This window comes from Corythoichthys intestinalis, chromosome 5, assembly GCF_030265065.1.
Source record: "Corythoichthys intestinalis isolate RoL2023-P3 chromosome 5, ASM3026506v1, whole genome shotgun sequence".
Lineage (NCBI taxonomy): Eukaryota > Metazoa > Chordata > Actinopteri > Syngnathiformes > Syngnathidae > Corythoichthys > Corythoichthys intestinalis.
Window position 1 is genome coordinate 36,732,208 of NC_080399.1, and position 18,113 is coordinate 36,750,320.

Below are 18,113 nucleotides of genomic sequence, written 5' to 3' on the forward strand. Positions count from 1 at the left end.
GTCTGCGTATAGGCTGGGCCGGCCTTGCTCCCTAATGGCAAAGGTTATTTGTTTAAGGTTAATTACCTTTCTATGCTGTTGTATTTTATGAAACTGGTGTGTAAAACATGCGCCAAAAAAGCCGAATTGTTTGGCGGTGTTGCATCCAAATCAGCTTCTTACCTTCAGTCTTGTTTTATAGAACTTGGCGTTTCTGATATATGGCGTTTTTTACATCCAAAAGATAGGGAATATTCTTTTTTTTGCGCATGTACATCATACATATTGTAGAATAGATTTTTTTTTTTTTTTTGAGATAATAGACTAATATCCAATGTTCGCTCGTGTGAATACCAAACTATAGTTATTTCAGACCATGCACCTCTCGTACTAAAATTCAATTTACCAAAAGCAGGTGCTACCAGCAGGAATTGGAGGTTTAACTCACTTTTACTAGCAGGTGAGGCATTTGTGAATTTTCTTTCTGATCAGATTACGTTGTTTTTAGATATCAATACCACCCCAGAGGTTTCTTTTTCAGTAATTTTGGAGGCACTCAAGGCCTATTTACGGGGCCAAACTATTTCTTATATGGCTGCCAAAAGCCATGCCATCCACAATGCCACCCACAACGTCGCATTGGATAAGGGATGCGCTGATGAACCTTAGGCTCGAGAAAATCAGATATATTCTTCGCGGTTCTGAAAAGAAATAACACATGAGGACCTTTTCTTTCATTCTTTGACAGCACCGCTACACAAGTCCAGGAATGACATATGCACTGTTATATTGTAATTGTTATTATATTATTAATTTAGCTATGGGGGATGGGCAACGGTACGGTCGCTTTCCATGCTGCTCCTATTTGGTGCGACATTTGACTATATTGTATTCTATTTTGATTTTGTAATCATTATGTTTTGGGAGTGATGGCAGTGAAGGATTTTCTATGGCTCTTTGGACGTTTACGATTAGACAGACTTAGATAACTTAGAGTGAAGCTTTTTTTTTAGTTTGGGAGGGGAGTTCTGTATTTTTTGGTTATTCTGTATTTTTAGTAAAACTAATAAAAAGAAATTTGAAAAGAAAAAAAAGCCGAATTGTTTGTCATGAGGTTTATTTATATATATATATTTTTTGTAAAGCAAATCGTTTTTTTTAGTAACTACTTATATAATAGAGCAATTACTGTATATCTGACGTTTATGAAGACCCAAGCGGTTTGTAAATCGGTTGAAAACTGAGCAATTTTTATCTAATTAAAAGTACACCCTCAAGTGACGATAAAAATGTATTAGATTTAGCCAATATTGCTGACACAAAATGGCTGACAAGTGATAACGACTGTCCCGGTTACTCCCAGCGACCATTGCGCACTACTCTCTACTAAATTATATCTATAGCAGCAGTCATCTTCACTGCTGGATTACATGTGGTAAAAGGTTGTCATTCGTGAGGAAAATACACCCTACGAATTTGTTTATTCAGTTTACTATTAAGCTTACTGATTTTTGGGCCAAAAGGGTCCAGTAAAATGTCATCTTGGCCCAAATCCTCCAAAGCTTCCCGGCGGCAGCAGGGTAACCCAAACGGGAGGTCAGTTTTTATGTTGCTTTTAGCATTAGCATGCTACTATACTATACTACACTACACTATAAATATACTGTACATCCAAAGCTTTTGAAGACCGTCTATGTTTGTTCGCGCATGGTCATTGCGCTGAAGAGTAACTTTATCATAAAATGTCTCTTAAATGTGTGCGTTTTGTGATGCAGCGCACAGCCGTTGAGGTTCAGAAGTGCGCCCTACAACAGGGAGCAGAGGACCGAAGATATCAAGGATGCCCTCGAAAGGTGGGTTAATTTATTCGATTATCACAATGGGACAGTGGGACAGTTCTAAAATCATGTTACTCAGCTATTAAACCGCCTGTGACAGGATAAAAATAAAAGTCATAAATAGCCACACAAAAATACACACGGTCCCAAGCTTCAACTGGGACCGTGTGCTTTGGTCAGATGAGACCAAGATAGAGCTTTTTGGCAACAAACACTCTAAGTGGGTCTGGCGTGCCACGAAAGATGCGCATGCTGAAAAGCACCTCATACCCACTGTGAAGTATGGGGGTGGGTCAGTGATGCTGTGGGGCTGTTTCGCTTCCAAAGGCCCTGGGAACCTTGTTAGGGTGCATGGCATCATGAATGCTTTGAAATACCAGGACATTTTAAATCAAAATCTGTCGCCCTCTGCCCGAAAGCTGAATATGGGTCGTCACTGGGTCTTTCAGCAAGACAATGACCGTAAACATATGGCCAAATCTATACAGAAATGCTTCACCAGACACAAAATCAAGCTCCTCCCATGGCCATCTCAGTCCTCAGACCTTGTTTTGTTGGCAAAAGGGGGTTGTACAAAGTATTTACACCAGGGGTGCTAATAATTGTGACACACATTATTTGATGTCAAATAACTTTTTCTATATGTGGGATTTTTTTCCCCACTGAATGAATGCACTTGTATTGAAGCTTGGATTTTTCTCTTTTTTTCCATTAAGGTCCCATATTATTTGAATTAAGAAAAATATTAGAAGCTAAAAAACACATCGTTTTCAGGGGTGCCAATAATTATGGAGGGCACTGTATTCTTATGGGAAAATCCTGCTCAACTTACGACCATTTCGACTTAAAAACAAGCTCCTGGAACGAATTAACTTCGTATGTAGAGGTACCACTTTACTTAATATTTTTATGGTGCGTCAAAGACACGATTGAACAGACATGTTTGAATAGGTTGGCGTGAAGATAGAACGGCAAACTTGTGTCTGATTAGTATCATGGAGTTATGTGATTATTGTTGCAACGTCTCATGGGTGAAACTTCTACAGCTATTTGGCATCGATGGCAAAAATAAATAAATAAATAAATCTAATATGTAGAATGAAGAGGAAAAATTTAACTACTCTTGTTTTTCCCAAAGTAGCAGAGTAGCGTTTTTTCTTCACAAATCTACTCAAGTAAAAGTAAAAAAGAATAACTTAGTAAAATTACTCTTTGAAGTACATTTTTCCTCAAAAAGTTGCTCAAGTAAATGTAACGGAGTCAATGTAACACGTTACTACCCACCTCGTTACGTAAATCAGTTGGCAAATCAAAATTGTAATCAAAATTATTAAGCACGGGTCTCCCGCCCTATAATGGTAGGCGTGGCTAGACGGCGGATTAAAACACTAATTTCTCGTCATCTGCGCGTTGCCAAATTGTTGTATATAGTAGAATCGTCTCAAAATGTGATTTTAATTCACATAATAATGCTATTTAAGACTTTTTTTTAATCCTGTCGTACACACTTTAAAGCTGCTGATACAGAATGGGGACTTGAGTATTTTATTTACTGTTTTGAACTGTTAACTTGATACTGAAGTTCATTTGAGCCTGAGAGGATTTTTGTACAATTTTTTGTAACTAATGTACGAAACATTAAAAGCAGCTAATAGCTGGGGGCGGTTGGTGCATCAATTAACGATTTATAATCGAATTGTAGCGTCTGAATCATAATCGAATCATTAGGTGCCCAACGATTCCCACCTCTATTGGGGAGTCATTTTAGAATGAACCTTCAAAATAAAATTGAATAATTGCTCAATGCATGTTTACTACCTCTCTTTCAGTTACAAAGAACTTGAGCAAAAACAACTCTACAGTGGGAGTCAGCACGATGGTGCAAAACATCAACCGAATGGTAAGATTTTTTTGTATATTGTCCACATTACAATATGGAAGTAAATGAAAAGTAACAAAATGGCTTCTTCTGAAATGCACCATTTCTGCCTTAGTTTTAAACGAATTAAAATAATAACAACTAGAGGTGGGAATCTTTGGGCACCTAACGATTCGATTACGATTACAATTCATAGGCTACGATTCGATTATAAATCGATTATTGATGACCCCCCCCCCCCCCCACACACACACACACACACTATTAGCTGCTTTTAATGTTTTGTACATTAGTTACAAAAACTGTTTAAAAAATAAATAAAAAAGCCTCGCGGGCTTAAATAATCGACTATTTCGTATCAAGTTAACAGTTAAAAACAATAATATACTCAAATCCCCATTCTGTATCAGCAGCTTTAAACTACATTCAATTAATTTAATGTTGTGAATCAACCGTTAAAGTTGTTAAAATTGCTCCTGTTATTCCATAATTTCCCTTCTGTCTACTTTCGACATGTGAAAGTTTTAAAACTATTTTAAAGATAGATTCAAGTCAATATTTTGCCGATTTAGGAGTATTTTAGATAAAAAGTTAATTAGGTTCGCTTGGAAGGTTCGCTACAACAGCCATGTAGGGAATTCTACTGCCGTTTACTAACGCCCGCATCTAGCTTTTTGAACATGTGCTGCTAACGCCACCGAGTCTGTTATTTTGCATCTAGTTCTATATAAATATATCTACCGTACCATTACGTGGACGTACGTTGTAGCAGCTGTCGGCAGCAGTCAGGTATATTGTTGTTGTTTTTTTATCTTGCGGCATGAGTTGAGCCAGAGCCGTTAGTTGAGCATTGTCATTACCTGGCCCCTCGGGTAAGCATGACGTTTAGCTACTCTCGCTCCGTTCCTCATTGTGTCCCGAAGACCACGCGGCGCGCTGAGTGTTTTACTTCCGCTCTACTTGACATACTTCAGTAATCGGAATTTGGATGTTTGTGAATCGTTCTCGAATGTTCCATGGCTGAATCGCGAATCTAAGAATCGGAAATTTCGCACACCTCTAATGACAACTGTAGAATTGTGAAGTATGACATTGGAATAATGGGTCAAAACATCAAACTTGTTACTGTTTGTAGTGCCCCCCCACAGACTACCACCAAAAAAAGACGAACTGTGAATATGCACGAGATTAGTATTTTTAAAAGCAATCCTATTGCAGGATATATGCGGGTCATTAAAAAACATTAAAAGTGATCAAAAGGATTTTGTCAAAATTACGGCCTTGAAAAGCATTAAATTAAATGTTGGAGGGATTAAAAATTATGTTAAGTTGACGGTGAAAAAACTTTTTTTCAATATTTATTTGAGTCGTATGATATAATTGGGTAGCTGGGATAAGAGAACATGTTTAAGATAACTACTGAATAAGAGAGCCAATACTATGGGCTACCCAATAATATCGGCAGATCAACGCATTTTAAAATGATACCGAATAATATTGACATCGGTTTTTCATTATTAGTTTTGGACCAATATGTATGTTGCCTTCAAAGTGAATGTAGAATCCTTCTGCCTTTCTACATGGGCGGGTCACAGCTTCGCAGAGCAGTTACGCTTATTTACCATTAGATTTGTCCAAACTAAGATGCTTGGGATTTGTTATGTTAGCAGACCATTTGCATTCATGGTGCAAAAATTAAATGAACAATAAATGATTGAGAAATAATGAATTATAAACTTATTCACTGTACTGAAGCTGTGTGCCAGAAACACTGTGTGAGTCATTTGTGATATGGCAGTACCTTATTGGCACTTGCACTTGATCCACAAAAAAACGAATTTCTGCACTATTTTGATTTCAACAACAAAGTGGTACCTCGACGGACGAACGCATCGACATACGACATGTTGTTTTTGAGATGTTACTAGATAGCACCGAGCGCTATGCTGATTAGGTTCTTCGCTAACATGTATTTCTATGTCAAGTTGTGCGTTGTTTGGTGGTGTACAAAAGTTATTCCAGATGCAGAACGTTTAAAACCAGGATTAAATACAGCGGGAACACTACAAATATGGAAATACTACAGAAATCTGTGAAAATAAAGTATATTGGTTATACCCTTATTTCTAAAGACACTTTGTCCGTTCCCAGAAAATGTGGAATTCAATCCACCAGTGTAAATTTTATTGTTTTGTTGGGAGAAATAAGTACTGCCTTTGAAACAGCTAATGTTTTTGCACCTTGTGGAAAAGAGCATTTCAAGGTCAGCTGTGTGTTATATAGGCATGTTGGAATATAAGTACTGCCTTTAAAATGGTTGTTTTTGCATTGTCTTGTTATTTAAAAAAAAAAAGCAGTTTAAGGGCAGCTTTTTGTTATATGGGCATGTTTCCATGGTTCCTGTTGAATCATTAGGATATTTTAAATAAATAATGGAATAAATTTGTTTGGCTACTTTATTAATTAGTAATGTATGATGCATCGATAATCGTGATCATCGTCAATACCATGATCATCATTCAATAATCAAATCGTAGCGGCCTGATTCCTAATCGAATCGAATCGAATCGTGGAGTGCCTAAGAGGGCACACCCCTATTTGCATGCTCCCTTCATTTTTCTCATCAATGGGTGTCTTTGGTCTTCTTTCAGCCAAGCCTGAGATGACTCCATCAGAAAGGCGGAAAACCTTGTATCAGAACTTCTACAAGCAAGTGCAGGAGGATCGGACAGTGGCTGACTGTGTGATCATTTCCCTGACCAACCAGTGCTTGTGAGTACAAATTGCAAATATCCTGAAAGTCTAAGAGAAGCTTTTCAGCACTTTGAATCATGACTTGAGTAAATGCTGAAGCCAAGTGTAGGAGCAAATTGAGCTATTGTTAAGTTTAGTATAATATATTTATCGCATAGTGTTGACATATTCCTAATTCCATAATTGATAATTCAGTTTAAAGTACTGTCATGACTATTGCATTAATATACTTTTAATTTGTGCAAATTTACCTTAAAATGTGACAAAATGTATAACTAAGCTTTGTGCATACAGTCACGTAATTAATCATAGCGAGTTGATCCAGATGAAGCTCGCGTGGAAGTGAGAGTTTTTGACCAGCAGAGTATAGCACAGTAATACATAGACGGATAATATTCACCTTTTTTATTTTCATTAAAAAGTTAAAAGTCAGTCATCCTGTTACGTCACCTTCATGGAGCCTGATCGTTTGCCTGGCTTCAAGGTACTTGTTTGTGATATTGCACCAACGCCTAGGTTTAATGTTACCTCTCACTGCCTCATGTGGAACATTTAAAAAAAAGTCTTTGTCGAGACAGATAAATTCAAACATTAAAAATTCCAATATTAAATGTGTTCTACCTTAGCCTTTGTAATGCGTACTCTATTCGTATATTGTTATAAAAAGCGTTTCCATGATAACATGCAGTTGTTGTTTTTTTCTCACATTATAATAGTGTAAATCCTTTACGGTAAATAGCTGGGAAACGCCCAACTCTCATCATCTTATTCATTCCCTCTTGCTTCTCATTGTTTCACATCTTGAATGGTCCTTAACGGAAAGAAATTTATCACAGCAACAAACCTAGAGCTGCTACATGTCAGGTTGCTCATAACAATAGAAATATGGTCAGAATCACTCATTTCCATGGGTTCTCTCACAATAAAACACTACCCTTCTATGAAATATGTCAATCCAAAAATTTGTCTCACAATGTTGGCGGTTTTAAAGTCATTTTGAAATCACCCCTCCAAATATTGCAATTTTATAACTAACTGAAATACTACTATTTTTGTAACCATGCCAGAGCCTAAAACCACTTTAGATGACACTGAAATCAAAAAAGTTTTCACCACACAACCACAATTAACAAGTCTATTGCTGCAAAAATGCCACACTGATATCTTAACTGCCAAAATATTGTATGACTCATGTGTGCTTTTAATATTCCAAACAGCCTTTTATTTTACACAAATAATTCTGTTCAATGGAATTGTCAGCTTGTGATGGGTAACAATACATGCAATGTACAATGACATGCTCGCACATTTCACAAAGTCCTCAACACATGACTTCGAAATCAGCTTTAGACCCACATTAAGGTTTTTCCACCCTATTTCACCTAAATATATGGCATTGTCGACGGAGGGAAAACCTTTAGAAGCCAAAAGAACGCGAGAAATTGTTGTTTCGTCATTTTTCCAAAGCTGAAATTAAAACAAGCAGTTTCAAAACTCCATCTTCACGATCCCACTTTCCCTCCCTCCACCCAAACCTCCGCACCTACCCCCCTCCGTTGCACAACTACATCCTACAGTGTCTATTACATTCATATGCAAATTGTCAATTACGCAAATTAGGTGATGATGTCACCTACCAACTTTTAGGACGGCTTTCCTATACTGGGTAGTTGGCAACACTGCATTGAGAGCTTCTCTTTGGCCAGGGACAGAATGTGCCGAACTGGCATCGATGCTGGTGCCCGAGTATTCAATGAGCGCCGCTTTGGCTGAGGGCATGGAATGCTTAGCTGGTGTTCACGCAAAGCTGTTTGGCGGGCTGAAGCCATCGGGCATCATCTTCAGTAATGTGTCTCCGAAAAGTCTCCTGGGGTTGCGCGACCAAATCTATTATAGTGTGTTTCCGCCTTTACACTTAAATGTTGTGGCAGAGCTTATGTTAGCGATGGATTCCCCCACAGGCCCCCCCTCAACAGGAACGGGGGGTTTTGCCACCTAAGTTATACTTGTGGCTGAGGTAACTTGTAACTACCATTACACAAAAATGCATGAAAATGTTTGTTAAATTTTACTTTCTCTGACCTAAGCACTGTTTCGGCAGTGATATGTGGCCAAGTTGGTGTGGCACAACCAAGCTGTCACGTGATTAGTTAGCCTAGTGTGCCCCTTTTTTCCCCTTATAAATTGGACTACCTGATTGGTCCAATATGTATGTAAATCATTCACCCAGGAAGATGCGTCAGAAAAGGAGACATTTTACTAACAGCGCCTCTTTTAAATTCTTGAGATTTTGGGAACATACAGTACTCAGTTGCACATAGCAGCTTTAGATGATTAAAACATTTTAACGTGGCTCTATGCTTGGGTTAAAAAGAGTATAATGTGTGGCCTTTAAATAATTGTTTCCCGTCAACACACATATACATTTGTCACCCTGAAAACATCACATTATCAATCTAGTTTTTAATGCTAATTTGGATGACACAAAATAGCTCTATACCAGGGGTGGGCAAACCGGTCCTCGAGGGCCGCAGTGGGTCCTGGTCTTTGTTCCAACTAATTCAGCACAGACAGTTGAACCAATGAGTTTTCAGCAGAAACAAGAAGCACCTGACTGCAATCCACTGATTGCACTTTTAAGAAACCAGATTGGTTTGAACAAAAACCCGCACCCACTGCGGCCCTTTGTGGAATAGTTTGCCCACCTCTGCTCTATACAGTGGGGAGAACAAGTATTTGATACACTGCCGATTTTGCTGGTTTTCCCACTTGCAAGCCATGTAGAGGTCTGTAATTTGTATCATAAGTTCTCTTCGACTGTGAGGGACGGAATCTAATACAAAAATCCAGAAAATCACATTGTATCATTTTTAAATAATACATTTGTATTTAACTGCATGAAATAAGTACCGTATTTTTCGGACTATAAGTCGCAGTTTTTTCCATAGTTTGGCTTGGGGTGCGACTCTGGAGCGTGAATGTATATGTGTGAATGCGTGTGTATGTGTGAAATTATTAACATGTTATTATATCTTATACAGTGTATATCTTTATATCTGTTATATCTTGTATTATTTTGGTGTTTTGGAGTGACACTGATGGTTTGGTAAACTTGTTAGCATGTTCTTTATGCTATAGTTATCTGAATAATCCTTAATAGCTATGTTACGTTGACATACCGGCCACGTTCGCATTTCGTTGTTCATGCATCATGTAACATTATCATACTGTACACTTATTCAGCATGTTGTTCTCTATTGTATTTTTATTTTAAATTGCCTTTCAAGATGACACATCTGTTCTACTTTATGTGTTGGATTTTATCAAGTAAATTTCCCCTCAAATTGTTCATGCATCATGTAACATTATCATACTGTACACTTATTCAGCATGTTGTTCTCCATTGTATTTTTATTTTAAATTGCCTTTCAAGATGACACATGTGTTCTACTGTAAGTGTTGGATTTTATCAAGGAAATTTCCCCTCAAAATGTGATTTATACTCCGGTGCGACTTATATATGTTTTTTCCTCTTCGTTGGGCATTTTATGGCTGGTGCGACTTATACTCAGGTGCGACTTATAGTCCGAAAAATACGGTATTTGATACATTACCAACTAATAAATATTTCGGCTCTTGGTTCTTTTTTATGAACCCCTCCTGTTCTCCACTCATTACCGGAAGTAACTGCACCTGTTTGAACTTGTTACCTGTATAAAAGACACCTGTTCACATGCTCAAACAAACAAACAAACTCCAACCTCTCCACAATGGCCAAGACCAAAGAGCTGTGTAAGGACATCAGGGATAAAATAATAGACCCGCACAAGGCTGGGATGGGCTACAGGAAAATAAGCAAGCAGCTTGGTGAGAAGGTAACAACTGTTGGAGCGATTATTAAAAAATGGAAGAGGTTCAAGTTGACAGTCAATCTGCCCCGTTCTGGGGCTCCATGCAAGATCTCACCTCGTGAGGCATCACTGATCATGAGGAAGGTGAGGGATCAGCCCAGAACTACACGGCAGGACCTGGTCAATGACCTGAAGAGAGCTGGAACCACAGTCTCGAAGAAAACCATCGGAAACACATTACGCTGTCATGGATTAAAATCCTACAGCGCACGCAGGGTCCCGCTGCTGAAGCCAGTGCACGTCCAGACACGTCTGAAGTTTGCCACTGACCATCTGGATGATCCAGAGGAGCAATGGGAGAAGGTGATGTGGTCAGATGAGACCAAAATTTAACTTTTTGGTCTAAACTCAGCTCGTCGTGTTTGGAGGAAAAAGAAGGATGAGTACAACCCCAAGAACACCATCCCAACCGTGAAACATGGAGGAGGAACATTATTTTTTTGGGGCTACTTCTCTGCCAAAGGTACAGGACGACTGCACCGTATTGAGGGGAGGATGGATGGGGCTATGTATCGCCAGATCTTGGCTGACAACCTCCTTCCTTCAGTGAGAGCCCTGAAGATGGGTCGTGGCTGGGTCTTCCAGCATGACAACGACCCAAAGCACACAGCCAAGGCAACTAAAGAGTAGCTCCGTAAGAAGCATCTTAATGTCCTGGAGTGGCCTAGCCAGTCACCAGATCTGAACCCGATAGAAAATCGATGGAGGGAGCTGAAAGTCCGTGTTGCCCGGCAGCAGCCCCGAAACCTGAAGGCTCTGGAGAAGATCTGCATGGAGGAGTGGGCCAAAATCCCTGCTGCAGTGTGTGTAAACCTTGTCAAGGACTACAGGAAACGTTTGGTATCTGTAAAAGCAAACAAAGGTTTCTGAATTAAATATTAAGTTCAATTTTTGTGATGTATCAAATACTTATTTCATGCAATTAAATGCAAATTTATTATTTAAAAATCATACAACGTGATTTTCTGGATTTTTGTATTAGATTCCGTCCCTCACAGTTGAAGAGAACTTATAATACAAATTACAGACCTCTACATGCTTTGCAAGTGGGGAAAACCAGCAAAATCGGCAGTGTATCAAATACTTGTTCTCCCCACTGTATTTTGAACTGGGTTTTCAAAAATTAGTTAAATTTACTGGTTCAACACAATATACAGGCCATTAACAAGTGTCATACTCCCGAGTTTTCATTTAGCAGAGACTAACCAATTGGTCTCACTCTGTGTCTAAAACTTCAAATTGTCATCCAAATGTAATTGATCAGTCTTTTAAATATGATTTAAGTTGGTCTTAATTCCAGTTGAGTCAGTCAGTATAGAGGTGTTGAGTTAATGTGTTTCTTTTCCTCTCAAAGGGATTACCCCAAATCGCTAAACCAGTGCTTGCAGGACCGTGGCCTGTCGGTGGAAATGCTCTACCTGCAGGCGGAGTCGGGCCTGACCAAAGCCCTGCAGGATGTCCGAGGTGTTGGCTCCCCGTTATGTATTCTGGTGGAGCAGACAAACATAGCTCTGTCCTCCTGCACTGTTATCATTTTCTCAGAGTCCCTCAAAAGTAAGTCCCTACCCCCACAAAACCACTTCCAATTATGAACCTCCATTCTCTTTGCAAGTCCCCACCACTGACTGTACAATATACAATAGGCACCCCCTATAAATCTTACCTACATATCATTTTAACCACCAAAACCACCGTGCATTAATCTCAAACTGACTGCAATATGCCCACAGTTGATACACAGTAGTTTATCAATTCTGGTCCAAAAATAGATATTAGAATGAATGTTTCAACTAAGAAACAATATTTTATTACAAATTGGGTTTCTGCGGCCGTTCTCTCTCAATGTGTAAGATTTTTTTTTTTTTTAAATTTAAAATTAAAAAAAAAAAAAAAAAAAAAAAAAAAAGATGTGGGGGGGGAATCATGAACTTTAACCACAGCCCTATGCTTTTGTCATCCACAGTCACAAATGAGCTAAAATCGTGAATTCATCTTTTGTTGTTGTTTGGCTTCAATTTAGTATTGATGTAGTATTAGCTTCCAATTGGAGTGGCCAAGTCTTGATAGAGTAATGGGTATGGGGAATGAAACTTTCACATCTTTAGCTCAAGAAAAAGGTGTCACTCACTTGTTTAGATTACCTACTTAAGACTGAAGAATCTCTGCTGACTACTCCGCATTACAAATATAGTATATTACATTAGTACAGTAAATAAAATAGGAAAAAAATGCAATTAATTAACAATCATGTCCCTATGTTTAGGACATCTGACTGGTCAATCAACAATAACTTTTTACACCCATCCTTTATGCCAACAAATTAAAAAACAAATCTCATGATTTTCAGATAGCGTTCATGGATTTTTAAATTTTCCGAGCTCAGAAATCCAATTTGTAACAAAATGTTTTTCTAAACATGCGTCTCACTAATTCCTGCACTTGAATAGGCCGCAGCTTCAATTTTAACGTGTCATAAAGCTTGGTTTAATATACACCCATAGAATTACACTTAAAAAATCCATGGTTTATTTTCAATTTTAAATAAATAAAAATCATTCCTATCATTTTCAACCTCTTATAGCAGAATACAATGAAAGCAAAATCATACAAGTCAACAAGTTCAATCACTGAGCAAACATTTCCAAAAATTACATTAAAATGTCAAATCTGATTTTTGCAAACTTTTCATTAACCTGTCACCAAGCCAACCAATGAAATTACATTGCAACATATAACCCACCAGAGAATGCTAATGCCTACCGACCTCAGTGTAGAATCAATTGGAAGGTTAAGCTTCAAATCCTACTCAACAAATTCACTTCCATCTGGTTTTCTTTGACGTCACCCGGTTCAAGGTCCAGCACGTTACCGTTAACCATTGACTTCCACCCACAGTTCACCGCAACATGCCCAAAGACCAAGCCATGGATTTTGTTGTAGCAGAGCACGGGCGTGGCGTCGGTAAGGAACGTATGCCAAGGGACCCCGCAGATATTGCGTCTCAGGCATCGCAGTTGCTTGGGGATTTTCTGGATCGGGAAAAGATCGGGCGCCACGTCGTTCCCACAGAAATACGTCAGTCCCTCCAGCTGCTGTCCGAGGGCGTGCATGTTTACTCTGAGGAGCTAGAAACCATCTTGGGTTATGTCCGTTCCCGTCAGGAATTCTTAAGAGGTCGGACTCTATTCTGTTGTCCTCTTTTGGTTCCTTTCATCTCTGGTTATTACCCTGACTCTGTGTTTTATTCTCACCAGCGAGCAATGACAGAGAACAAAAGTGCAACATTCTGCCTTCAGGACTGGGAAAGCCGCCTCCGCTTCTCCCAACACCGCTAGAACCGCCTCAGTGTGCAAGTGAAGCGGGACGCCCACCACTGCTAGACTGTACTCCACCCACACCAATGCCACTCTTACCTTCACCAGGTGAAGAACTTACACCACTGGTGTCAAACTCAATGAATGCCCTCTGGCCCGATCCATCCGGTCCCATTTTGTAGCCCGTGCACAAAAACGCATCAATTTGTTTTGGCAGAAAATCTGTACTGAAACCAAAACCAAGATTTTGTTTTCACCAAATGTCGAAATTTAAATTCGACCAGTTGCATACTGAATTAATTAACACTCTATTCCATTACATCTAATTTCAAATTGACTTTGGAATGTATCCTCCTTTAGAGATATTTCACTTCGATAAGCCATCAATGGCAGTGAATGAGGAAAGTGTTGGTCACAGTAGTAGCACTTGGAGATCAACAAGTACAATATCGCCTTATGTAGAATTTGCATGTAATATGGAACTACTAGTAGGGACTTGGAAATATTTTTCACATCGGTCAAAGAACAACTTAAATGATTCCATCAGTTTAAGGGGAATTTTCTGAACAAAATGGTCTGATTTTAATGGCACGTACAATACTCGATTCGTTACAACCGAGAAAACCATTTTGTGATCTGAGTGCATTTTGAAAATGAAAATATCTCAGCACTAAGCAAATACTTTTGGACAAATTTTCAGGAGTTTTCAAACGCTAAGTTAGATGTGATTTGCCGTTACACTTATCCCCCAGCGTAACTTAGGTCAATAAGTGAAACATCAGTGAGATACGTCACAATCAGGCTAATCTAACTGTACCATAAGCTGTCAGCAGGTGACAGATCAGCTTAATGTAACCATTTGTTTTCTGAAACGCTTCCACAAAGAACATTTTCACATCGTGTGTATATTGTACACGTTGTTAGAATTGACCAAATGCAAGTCAAGGCATGTCACGTTATTTTCTATTTATATAGTCCTTAACAAACGTCTCAAAGGTCTACACGGACCCACAGTTGACAATAAAACGGGCTGTGAACATAGACAACATATGATGTTAACTAAAAGCCAGAGTATAAAGGCAAGATTTAGGCATTTCTTTTGAGGTAGCTGCCAAGCAACCTCAAGCTGCAGCTTTCCATGAGTAAGGCATTACAGAGTACTGGAGTCCAAATAGAGAATGCTAGTGAACCTGCAGACTTAATTGTTTTGTTCGGTGTCACCAAAACAGTAGGACCTTCGAGGACTAGGTTCAAGCTTGTGATTTCCTTCCTGTCATAATTGTGAAATTTCTAGAATCCCGCTCTAACCTTTTAGTGAGAGGTGTGTAAAAATGTTCAATTTTTCAAACAGAATTTTACTCGCTGCACCTCTGGCTATCAGGTCCACCTGTGAAAATTAGCTCTGCAGTGTCTTTTTCCAAGTTGCAAATAATGGGTGATATGAGAATCGGTTATTTGAACGTGGACATTTGCTTTGCTTGTTGAGTTTTTTCAGAGGTATCCTTCCTTCATCACAGTTGCTCAGTTGTTTTTTTCCTCACTTTTAGGTTCCTTTCCAAAAACCAAGCCTCCCCCTCTGCTATCACTGCATCGACCCCAATCTACGCACAATTTATATGGTGGCCCCGGGTTGCTTTGTACCCCTCTAATGCGTCCTCTTCCACAACGTAACCAGGCCCTGCGAGGGTCCCACAGCATGAGAGTTGCTCCACCCTCCCTTAAAAGTTCTCGTCCCCCACTATTAGCGACTCCAGGTGGGTTAAATGTAATCTTTTCGTTCAATTCGATACATATAAGAATTCATGGTAAACTTGATGTCTGGTTGGGCACTAAATATCAAAAGTGTAACTAAAATTAAAAGTGTTAAACCTGGACTTGGGTTATAAGTGACATTTTGGTTCTCTTGTCTGTCCAAAGGTGTCCCTCCTCTGAGTAGCCCCAGGCACTAAGCATGCAGCATCCAACAACCACACAGTATTGAACGGACACGCAGATTTTTATGTCTCTGGAGCATTCAACTTTTCAAAGGCTTAGGTGATTTAAGAAAATACATGAATGACTCAGAAGTTTGTTTATGGTTCGGCAAAATTATGTGATTTGAGTACATCTTTCCTTGTTGGGAATTTTCACAGTACAATATATTGTACATTCAGCTTTTTTCTCTTTTTTTTTTTTTAAGTGACACACAAACATCGTAAAGGTGCTAATTCGAGAGGCGTTTTTTTTTTTAATTTTTTTTTTTTACGCTACATCTTGTGTTCTGAATATTTATTTATTTTTTTATCTCAGAAGTATGGTCCAAATCTCGAGGGAAAAACATTGTTGAAATTTGGCAATGACAGTTTTTAAAATTTTGGTCTTGTAACAAAGTTGTGCAAAACTAATTGTTAAAAAGCACAAATTGCTGAGAATTAACAAATCCCTCTGTATGTGTCCTGTTGAAACCAGTTCAGATAACATACTGCATTTTCTTTTTTTTCTTTTTTTTTTTCCTCGTAAAATTTCCTCAATGTGATGCTAAGAATTTCATGTTAAATGTTCAATTGTTGACTGTTTTAATAGACAACATGTGATTTCTTTATTATTAGAACTGTGCATACAAAGTTGAAATCAAGCATTTTTGGATGGGAAATGATTTAATGTGCTCCAGTAGTCTTTTAGATATTGATGTGGGATTTGTCTGTCCTGCAGACTAAGCCAATACAGGCTTTCTTTTTTTTTTTTTTTTTTTTTGTTTTCTTAATGCAGTCTTTTCAGTTTGTGAGAAACAGATTAGGTTTCACAACAAGCATCTAAAATTTTATACTGTGAAACTACAAGTGAGTTGGCACCACACAACTAAACTTAACAAAAATATCATTCATATTCCAAATGCCCTCAAAATATGATATATGATTATTTCCTTGGAATATTAATTTAGATTGAATTGTCCAGGTCAAGTGTAGGAATCGTAGAGGAAAATGAGGCAAAATTATTATTATTATTATTATTATTATTATTATTTTTTTTTTTATAAACATATTTAAGAAACTGCACACCGTTGTTCAAATGCCAGACTTTTTATATTCACTGGACCGTGGGTGAAAGGTTTTCATTCGAAGACGTCAATAAATGACTACACTACGTAATTTTTAGTATTGTGTCATCACTTGCCTTCTACCAGGCTCCTTGCTGTCCTTAAACAAAAGGGTTTAAAATGTGGGGTAGCTAGTTTTGCATTTGTGTGCCCCATGATAGGTTTTGATGCCATACATGAATTCAGTACATCGAAGCAAATGACTTTCCTATCACTAGAGGGGAAAAACTGTTACTGTGGCAATACGTTTTGATAACTAGGCAGTAACTATCAACATATACAGTTGTGGTCAAAAGTTTACATACACCTGTGAAGAACATAATGTCATTGCTCTCTTTAGTTTCCAGTTATTTTTACAACTCTGATTTTTCTCTGATAGAGTGATTAGAACAGATACTTCTTTGTCACAAAAAACATTCATGAAGTTTGGTTCTTTTATGACTTTATTATGGGTGAACAGAAAAAAGTGATCAAATCTGCTGGGTCAAAAATATACATACAGCAGCGCTAATATTTGGTAACATGTCCCTTGGCCATTTTCACTTCAATTAGGCGCTTTTGGTAGCCATCCACAAGCTTCTGGTTGAATCTTTGACCACTCCTCTTGACAGAATTGGTGCAGTTCAGTTAAATTTGATGGCTTTCTGACATGGACTTGTTACTTCAGCATTGTCCACAAGTTCTCAATGGGGTTTAAGTCAGGACTTTGGGAAGGTCATTCGAAAACCTTAATTCTAGCCCGATTTAACCATTCCATTACTACTTTTGATGTGTGTTTGGGATCATTGTCCTGTTGGAACACCCAACTGCGCCCAAGACCCAATCTTCGGGCTGATGACGTTAGGTTATCTTGAAGAATTTGAAGGTAATCCTCCTCCTTCATTATCCCATTTACTCTCTGTAAAGCACCAGTTCCATTGGTAGCAAAACAGCCCCACAGCATAATACTACCACCACCGTGCTTGACGGTAGGCATGGTGTACTTGGGGTTAAAGGCCTGACCTTTTCTCCTCCAAACATATTGCTGGCCATTGTGGCCAAACAGCTCGATTTTTGTTTCGTCTGACCACAGAACTTTCCTCCAGAAGGTCTTATCTTTGTCCATGTGATCAGCAGCAAACTTCAGTCGAGCCTTAAGGTGCCGCTTTTTGAGCAAGGGCTTCCTTCTTGCACGGCAGCCTCTCAGTCCATGGAGATGCAAAACACGCTTGACTGTGGACACTGACACCTGTGTTCCAGCAGCTTCTAATTCTTGGCAGATCTGCTTTTTGGTGATTCTCGGTTGAATCTTCACCCTCCTGACCAATTTTCTCTCAGCAGCAGGTGATAGCTTGCGTTTTCTTCCTGATCGTGGCAGTGGCA

General features: G+C 38.7%; 1 protein-coding gene across 1 annotated transcript; it reads left to right on the top strand.

Moving 5' to 3' along the window:
* Positions 1 to 1,390: 1,390 nt before the first annotated feature.
* Positions 1,391 to 15,919, top strand: si:ch211-216l23.2 (uncharacterized protein LOC565061 homolog). Its single transcript, XM_057837730.1, has 9 exons — positions 1,391 to 1,575; positions 1,755 to 1,832; positions 3,647 to 3,717; positions 6,348 to 6,468; positions 11,716 to 11,915; positions 13,257 to 13,535; positions 13,616 to 13,783; positions 15,223 to 15,429; positions 15,593 to 15,919. The coding sequence occupies exons 1-9, from the start codon at positions 1,514 to 1,516 to the stop codon at positions 15,622 to 15,624; spliced, it is 1,218 nt and encodes a 405-aa protein (XP_057693713.1). The 5' UTR covers positions 1,391 to 1,513; the 3' UTR covers positions 15,625 to 15,919.
* The last annotated feature ends 2,194 nt before the right edge of the window (positions 15,920 to 18,113 follow it).